General features: G+C 45.4%; 1 protein-coding gene across 1 annotated transcript; it reads right to left on the bottom strand.

The window, feature by feature from the left end:
- Window positions 1-369: 369 nt before the first annotated feature.
- On the bottom strand, window positions 370-2,694 carry LOC131285802 (uncharacterized). The gene is made up of 3 exons (XM_058314657.1): window positions 2,674-2,694; window positions 1,053-1,384; window positions 370-889 (listed from the first exon to the last, which is right to left on the bottom strand). The coding sequence occupies exons 1-3, from the start codon at window positions 2,692-2,694 to the stop codon at window positions 370-372; spliced, it is 873 nt and encodes a 290-aa protein (XP_058170640.1).
- Between the last annotated feature and the right edge of the window lie 6,736 nt (window positions 2,695-9,430).

Below are 9,430 nucleotides of genomic sequence, written 5' to 3'. Positions count from 1 at the left end.
AATGAATAGCTAGGGATATTTTTTTTTTTTCAAATCCTTTCAAGTCGAAAGTTTTAACTGAATTGAACTGCTGTAAGCTGGTTTCCTTCTTTCATACGTTGCTATGCTAAACTCAGCTTACTTTATTTTAAAATATATGATAGCTAAAAGGAATGAACAATGAAAACATCATTTGTAATTTTTAGTTTTTTCTCATTGTGAGCGTTTTTTTTTTATTATCTAAAATGCTTAAAGACTAAGGCGCCGTGATACAATTCTTCGTTTACGCTTACCGCTAGAATCTAATACAATGTAAATGACTCGAATTCACACAGATAACTATCATCACACCTCCTCCGCAAACTCGGACGATCTCGAACGCCGAGGCGCTCACTGGCGGCCGCACTGCTGCGGGACGGCCGGGAAGGCGAACTTGGCCGAATCGGCGTCGACGCCCTCCGGCAGCCCGTCACTCAGCATCACCGGGAAGTAGGCGAACGTGGCGTTGCCCTTGCCCTTCGGACCGGCCTTGCCGCTCGGTTTCTCCGCCAGCGCATCCAGCAGCGTCTTCAGCTTCGACTTGATGTCGGCCAGCTCGCTCTTCAGCTCGTCGCACACGGCGGAACAGGCGGGCTGGGGAGCGAGGTTGGCTGGCGGGACCTGCACGACCGACGGGCAGAGGTTGCTCGAGCTCGGCTCCGGCTCGACCGGTGCGGGGGTGGTGGTAGTCGCGGGGGCTACACGACGCGGTGGGGTTGGGGCCGGGCGACGGGTGGTGGTGAAGACGCGAGGTGTCGGTCGGGGAGTGGTCGCTACCTTCTGCTCCCTGTACAGCTGCTGACAGGCGGGTGGGAAAAACAGGTCCTTCCACTGCACGTTCTTCTCCTGCGAGGCCTGGTAGACGTTGTTACTGGAGTAAGGGGAGGGGTGGGGTGGAATGGGTGGAAAATTAAATCTCCATACTGGCGTTTTCCTCCATCGAACACCTTCGAGCGAGTGTTCCCTCCCAAGCGCCTGGTGGTATGCAATCGGATGAACTGCTCGAAATGGTTATTCGAGCAAGTGCTACTTACATGCTTCGCTCGAGACGCGAGATGTAGATTTTGGTGGCGGACTCCGGCGGTACGATGCGGTAGCCCTTCAGGTCGGACACGTAGTGCACCAGGTGCGGCTTGCCGTCCGGATCGACGAACCCGTAGCAACCGTACGTCACATCGTCCGGTCCCTTCACCTTGTGCTGGAAGTGGTTGTCCTTTTGCTTCACCACGTCCAGCCCGTACTCGAACGAACCCTGCGGCAGCCGCCCGGACAGGTACGAGTTGGAGTTCTTCTCCACGTTGATCTTCACGTCGATACCCTCATCGCCGTAGTGCAGAGCTGTGGCGCACGTTGCCACCGTCGCCAACTGGAGGGAAAAGAGCAGAAAGAGATGAAATAGAAGACATGAAAACATTAAACAACGACAGGGAATGACAGCTAAGCCACTAAACCACTAAACCACCAAATCGCGATGGAATGCAAGTTCGTCTAGGAGCAAAAAGCTAACCACACCGATGCTTCATCTCGATTACGAACCAAGCGAGAAATTAATTTCACAAGCTGCCAGCGGACCAGGTGACAACCAACACACAAACCCGCAAAAAAATGTCATTAGGTAAGCTGTCACCGAAAAGCGCCGCACGACCTTGATCTCATTCTAGCAAGTTCAACCGTAGGCGTTCGCTCGCTGCCGACCAAAACCCAAGCATCTTTCTCGCATCCTTGACATGGCACAGCTAAGGATACGTTATCTTATCTCTCTCGTGCACCCCTTAAACCCGGACCCAGTTCCCACACATACTTCACACCACACCAAGCGCGCGAGATGCGCTCCGATGCGTCGCGTCATTTGCCAAAAACCCCCCAAAATCGATTCCGAAATGACGTAACGACGCCGATATTTGATGGAAGGCGAAGCGTACCGTGCCTTCTTTGGGGCACTCAAAACGGTAGATAATGGTTGGACATGTTTTGCGTGAGCCCACCTCGTTCGCTGGTTTGGTTTTCGGCTGGCGAAGGAATCGCTTTAACAACAGATTAACGTTCGCCGTATCGCAACGGGAGATTATCTTCCTTTTAATGCGATTTGCATCTAAATTGAGTCGTTACGGTGATCCGTGAAATTGTAGATTCATTTACTTTTTGCTTTTAAAGACTCGTGGGGGTTGTCGCTTCTCCTTCTCTTTGGAGCTGACACGATGGAGGTGCCCGGTTGCTAGTGAAATTTGCTTAAGGCGCGATTTACAAACATTGAACTCGTGTGTTTTCCATCTGATTTGGCATTTCGGTTGTTGACGTGAGGTTTAATTTTATCAGAATACTTTTGTTGATATAATAATTTACTTTTGACTACTGTTTGTATCATTCTTGATTGAAAAATATTGTTTTATGTTTCTTTTTTTGCAAACTAGATCCTTACAAGATACAGATCCTCTTGTTGTTAACAAGAGGTTTAATTTTATCAAAATACTTTTGTTGATATAATAATTTACTGTTGACTACTGTTTGTATCATTCGTGATTGAAAAATGTTGTTTATCGGTCATTTTTTTTGCAAACTAGATCCTTGCTTTTACCAAGATAAACCTTACAAAACAACACCTTTGAGCTGTTTTCTTAAACAAGATATTAAACTATCGATCTTTGCAATACTTACCAATAAGAAAAACTTGTACATTTTCACTCAGTTCTCAGCGCTAACACCGAATACTCCTTTCGTTATCGCACGCAACGAAACTTCGATCGGTAATCTTCCTTCGAGTCCTTTCCGCTCACTTTTCTTTACACCAACACCAAAATCTCAGTTCGGTTGATACGACGGAACTATGTACTTTTTTTGTGTGTGTGTGACTATTCACTTCTGTGCACAATTTTCCTCGAATGTCGCTCCGATGTGTTGCCAGGAATAGTGAACTCAGTGGATCGCGTTTTTTGTTTGTTTTCGCTTCAGATTCTCAGTATTCGCCTTCTGTTCAATCAAAACTACGCCCGGTACGATTTTTCCTTGACGATTTTTCGCAACGACTGCGTGTTTTGACTTTAACCGCGTGTCTGCTCGACTTCCAGCGCTCGACTGATGCTGAACGGTTGGCCGGCGCTGGTCTTATTTAAACGACTCCGGCATCCCCCCAGCAGCATCCGGTATGCTACTCGGCAAAGCATATGCACCACCTTACCACCTGCTCACCCAGTCCGCAAGCCTGCCATCCCTCCCCTGCACTTTTGCGCTCGCTGAATCAACCTAACGCAACCCACAGCGCTCGGCCATCCCCTTATCTATCGTCGTCGCCAAAAAAGCACGAACATCGAAAACAAACCCCTCCTCTTCTTCCTCGCGATCGCGACGCCGGACGAAAACAACCAAATCCGGAGCAATAGGATCCACATCGGTACGGTTGGAGGGGGAGGGGGAGTACGAATGTGGAAACCGGTTTTTCTCGGGCTCCAACAAAACGATCAGCTCCATTTCATGCTCGCTTTCTGGCGGAAGGAAGGAGTTCACTTTGGAGATTTTTGGTTTTGTTTACATCTTTCCCTTCGCCAAAAGGTAGGAGTCTGTTTTGTCCACGATCGTTCTTAGGTTAGGTTGTTTATTTTGTTTGTTCACCTATCTCTTCCCCTGTCTGCGCTTTGGTTCTGCTGCTTTCACAAGCAATTCGATCCAGTGGATCTTCTGATTGGAATCTGGGAAAGATTCGAAGATTTTGACAATGTTTTTTTTATTTTGAGAGTCGCTGGCGTCGATCTGACGCACGTTCGGTTGAGCTCCCATTTTCGTCACAGTTGGTCCCGCTTTGGAAGCTTGTTTTCCTTTTGGTGCGACCTCCAAAACGCTCGGAAAGGAAATAAAAATAAGCTCACATACCCGCGCATCGGCCGGATGGGAAAGCAGGGAACGCAGCCGCACCCGGTGCCGGATGTTTTTGAGCTTTTTTGGACTAATAAATGCGCGAACTTCGGACCCCGCGAGACGTGGACAGATCGCGCGGATCGTGGCGGATAAACAGAATGGCCGTTTTTTCCCCCCCTCCGGTTATTTTTCTGATTTTTGCCTTTTCCCCGCTGCTTTTGTTTTTCCCGTTCTGGAACGTTCCGGCATTCCTTCGGGCCGCCGATGTTGTTTGGCAAACACGCCAATTTCGGGTAAACACCGTTCGGAAGGAATTGATAGTGAATGCAAATTCTTCGGCGCTTATTTATAAGGTGTGTTGATGTTTGTTGCGAGACTCAAAATATTTCGTTTCGATATCACGAGAATGATTCATCAGAAAATCATTTGCTTTGCAAAATGTCTAATACCAACGGAGAATGATTCAGCTCGAGGTATGGAAATGACTTTTTCTAAACTTTACGAATAATCGTTGACAGTGGAATCTTCGCTTCGCTTATATTTTAATAATTTTAATTTCATAAAAACTTTCAAAACAAATCATAAAATTGATGATGGTAAATAGCAATATTTAATTTTTTTAAACATGTAAATTTAATTAACTTTTCTAAACCTCCAAAACCTAACTTATTCGTACCGTGAAACTTACAAAACCTAACACTTTATATGGTTTCCAAATTTAATGCCAATGAAACTGGTTAAATATTCTATTGATCGTCTGAACGTTAACATCTCCAACAAATGTTTTATAATAGTACACCATCATAAGATCCATACAAGTATTATTATCAAATCATACAATCGTATAAAACACAATTTCATGACGTGTTATGTTAAAGATTACATTTAGAGTATATTTAGTGAATAGAGTATACGTTTATCAAGAAAAAGCATTATATGAATTCGAAGAAAAATATTAGCAAATGTAAATTATAGAATACACTGTAATACACATATGAAGTTAAAATATTGTTTAAACATGAACTGTACTACAGAAGTGCAACAGTATAAAACAAAACCTGATCAACCAAAGGTTAAAAACATGACTAAAACATTTCATTCTGATTTTAAGTAGAAAAAATCCGTGCTCTTTTAAAGACATCATAAAATACTAATGTGGAACAAATCATCGGTCGCGGATTTTTCGTTTTCCCCAATCAGCCCGATCGCTTATCCGAAGATGATCTGCATCTATCATCGCGCCAATCAATAACAGTAAACCATGAGAAAATGGTAATAATCACCGCTAATAACATCGATTATGGTGAAAACGAATACTAAAACCGTCGGCCGCGTTCGGCGTCCGATGTGGAGCTCATAAAATTCATTATCTTTATGAACCGCCAACCTGAGGGGCAACCGTGGACTGGCTAGGCTCGGCCAGCTTCCTTGGCCAATAAAACTAGCTCATTCTAGCCGAGACGGTGACAAGGTGCGCCAAATCGTTTGTGAAAAAAATAGGCGAAACTGTCGATACTTCGCCCGAAGTACCGATTGGCGAAGACACCTTGACACTTTCGTCCGCGCCAAGGTCCGGCCAAGGACGAGGGAGTGTTTAATGTGGGGAAAAATTATGTGCCCCTAACCGAGGAAAAGACAACAACCGGGCCAGCAGATGATGCCCAAAACTGGCGAAAACAATGATGGCGGTGTTGATGATGATGGTGGCCCGATTTGACATTTCCGAGCAACAAGCGACGCCGCACGGACGGTCTCGCAACTGTCCACCAAACGTTTGTGACCGAAAAGTGTTCCAGCTTGCCTTTTCCTCGCTCGCTTTGCTTCCACACGTCTTTGGTGTGACCTTAGGTGATATTGAAACGGATCCTTCCGCGGCGAAAACCGGGAGAATTCGGCTTCGTGTTTAGGAAAACAAATTTTTCTCCCCCCGGGCCTCGCATTCAAATTAGCCGATAGCCCAAAATGGTCCAACGCAACCGGTGGGGTTCCATAAACTTTTAAACGGTCCGGCTTTGCTCGGTTGTTGGGAAGTTGTTGTGATTTAGAAGCACCGTGTTGGGCGCATCTTGAAATGGAATTTCAAAAACAAGGCAAAACCAAACGACGTGGGGGAGTTTTGGGAAGAATATTTCAACCGTGAGTCAGATGTATTGGCAATAAAGTGGTGTTGTTTTTGTTGAAAATTCTTTCTCTTTTCCAATGTCGAAATGAACACCTGCATTTGTTGGTTCTGACTGCAGATCGATCGCTGCGAATCAGGAATTCTAACTCGATTGAAGGGAAGTAGAGAAGGAGAGACTCTCGGAAGGAAACCAGCGATCCGATTTATGATCACCTCTGCCCCAAACTTGGACCAATCTTCCGCAACAACTCTATCAAAGTCAGCACGAAACACACAAATGTCAGGCACTCACATACCAAGACCCCATCGTTAGGTGCTAAAACTAAGGTATCCTCTTCGCCGTATCTTCATCCAAAATGGAACCCGCACGGTTAAATGGCGCGATTTTACGGCTTCGGCGCTCGCGCAATGTTTTACAACCCCGTTTGGATGGACTCTCGAATTAGCTTTTATCTCCCGGATGGACAAGGGCACGAGCGATGATTTAGATGGCTCGCGTCGGTTCGTGGTGTTGTCAACAAATTCACCCGAATCGCGGAACCGATGCAATGGCAGAAGCGCGCTTGAGGGAACTCATCCTCACTCATCTCGCATTAAAATGTCAGGACATTAATCTGACGCGCCCGATCAGTTTGACGTCCCCTCTACCTTGGTTCGCTCCGGGGGAAGCCATTCCGCGTTGTTTTAAAATCATCAAAAGTATAGATATATTTTATTGTTTTAATTTACCTCTTCCTTATTGGTGCTGTTTGTCGCCATCGTTTTTTTTTGTATATTCACAATTTTTCTCTTCCTTGTTTCGTGCAATATTTTCTTTCATTCTTGATGTCCTCTGGGGTTTAGTTTGTTTTTTTTCCGTTTTCTCTTGACAGCCCAAAACCGAAATCGTTTCAATATATTTAAATCCCATCGATGGGAAATTTAGCTGCAATAAAAACAGTTCTTTCACCGCTCGGGATTTCCCTCTTCTGTCCCGGGGATCGTCCGGGATACTGGCGCCACGATAAGGCGCCCAATCGGGCGCTACCTCAATTCAATTTGTGGCGCCAGTTCTTTTTGGCGCAGCAAAAACGGGGAACGGGCAAAAGCGTATCGAAGCATTTCGCACCGGACGTTAATTGGTTTGCTCCGGAGGCGCCCAAAACCTGTCCGCAAGCACGGAGGGCCCCCGAGGGTTGAGGGATGGAGGTTTATGACCCCCCACCCGCGAGGGGACGGACGGACGGGCTCGATCCGCGGAGCCGGAACTCACTTATCTTAGCTCCGGGCGATTGGCGAACAGACTTGCACGCGCTAAATGACAGAAGAAGATGACGGCGAAGACGATTGGCGCGTGGTGATAGTAAAATGTCACACGGAAGACGACGCACGACGGTTAGGACCGACGGGGATTTTTGGCTATCGCACCGAGAACTTTTGCCCGGGGCGCAAAATAAGGATATTTGTGCGAAATTGTTATGGCTATTCCTAGCGATCATTAGTTGGATTAAATCACTATTTACGGTCTCCAAAGGATGAAGTTGGTTCTAATGTAAAATTTCCATATTGCATCTTCTTCTTGGCGTAAACGACCTCTTGGTCATGCCTGCCCGTTAAGGGCTTACGAGACTTGTTTCCCTGTTGTACGTACGTGGATAGTCAGTCCTCTCGTACAGGGGAGGAGTCCGGTTTCGGTTGGGATTCGAACCCACGCCGTCGAGGTGGTGAGCCCCGGCGCTCATGGGCCGATTTTCTAACCGGCGCTACCGCTCGGCTGTCGCGGACCCCCCCTATATATTCCATATTGCATATTTTTCGCGAATTTCAGAGTTAGAACTAAGCCCAGCTTTAATTAAGCTCTAGCTTTGCACACATTAAATCGACTGCTAACGTTTTAAAACATAGAGCAACTTCTAACAATAGACTTTGCGTACACTTTAATTCAATGTGTTTAAATATTTGGTTCCCAAGCCTGATCATTCACTAAATGTTTGTTTTCTTTTCGTTTGTTTTACTTAAATACAATTTGATTGCAAACTCAAACACTTTCACTTGCTTAACATGTAACGATTTTGTTTATTATTAATATTTGCTTCTTTTTCATGAAACGTAACAAAGTTACAAAACCAATACACAAGCTTTAAAATAAGTGAATCTATCTACAAATTGTTACAACGACGTTTAATTTTAGTTTGGCTTAGCAAACATTCGTAAACTCGAATAGATTTTTTCATTTCTTACCAAAGATGGCGTCCCAGGAAAACCCTTTTTTGGGCTGAGCTAATCCTGGAGATAGAAAATTTATAACCCAGTATATGTCTGTTTGGAATGCACTTTACTTCCACCAAAACCTCCTTTGCTTCATTACATTTTCGATTACTTTTACATTCCTACTCGGCTACTGACAGCTTTACCATGCATTATGCAGGGTTTTATTGGACCACATCACACTTTCCCTTCAAAGCTTGCGTTTGAGTGCTTGTAAGTGCAAGGTCTTCCCTTCGGCAACATCGCGTTGGGTAACGTATCCTTCTCCCAACGCTCGGATGCACGTTGCACCATGCCACTCACGGACCGTGACCATCGGAAGTCCCACCAGGCAACAAGTTCCCCGCGATAGTGTAAAGGGCCCGGTGCAGTTGCATCACGCAAGCTGCTCCAAAACCGAACGCACACGGTCGACATCCACACGCGGCAAGGGCAGTAGAGCAGCATTAGCATAATCGCTTCCTACGCCACGCAGCATCAGGCAGCATACGACACCGTGACGTGGCGGCGGTTGTAGTGGTCCACCACGAAACCACCACGAAATTTCCATAGCGATCTGGTTGGAGCCCGAAAGTTGAAGCACCTCCGGACGCCGGCACCGAAACTTGTTCGCTTCAGGCGACCTTGCGACGGCATTTCTCGGTCAATATTCGCTCGCCTCTGGTTGGTACTTCAGGCCAGCTGCTGAATTCTACAGTTCGGGCCGGAAATATAGCCTACAGATTATCTATTTATTACTAAAGATTTAACTAATTTTTTTAAGAACGAGTTTTATTCAATGTATAGTGTTAGTTCCACTCTTCATGTTTCATTTTTATTATGCCTCCTTCATCTTTTACATTATTTCATTAGTCGCTTTTTGGACGTTTGTTTTCTCCATGTTTGTTGCTTGGCTATATTTTATGTCTGTTAATGTTCAATGGCCTTAAGACGAAAAAACAAGTTAACTGAACCATTAAAAACAACTATTTTTGTTTATTTTTGTACATTCTTGTTTTCCATCGAAAGCAACATATTTTGCTACATTTTATGTCTCTTCAAACTGCCTTCTTCAGAAGAATGGTAGAATGTTTATAGAACCTGCTGCAAGCCACCTTAGAAAGGATGATCGAAGGCGGTCGAAGATGCTTAGCCCAGAATGTTCCATATATTGCCAGCCATATTAGTATTCAAACTCGTAACCACGGCGTCGGA

Source organism: Anopheles ziemanni, chromosome 3 (assembly GCF_943734765.1).
Source record: "Anopheles ziemanni chromosome 3, idAnoZiCoDA_A2_x.2, whole genome shotgun sequence".
Taxonomy (NCBI): Eukaryota; Metazoa; Arthropoda; class Insecta; order Diptera; family Culicidae; genus Anopheles; species Anopheles ziemanni.
This window is presented reverse-complemented; position numbering and strand designations above follow the sequence as displayed.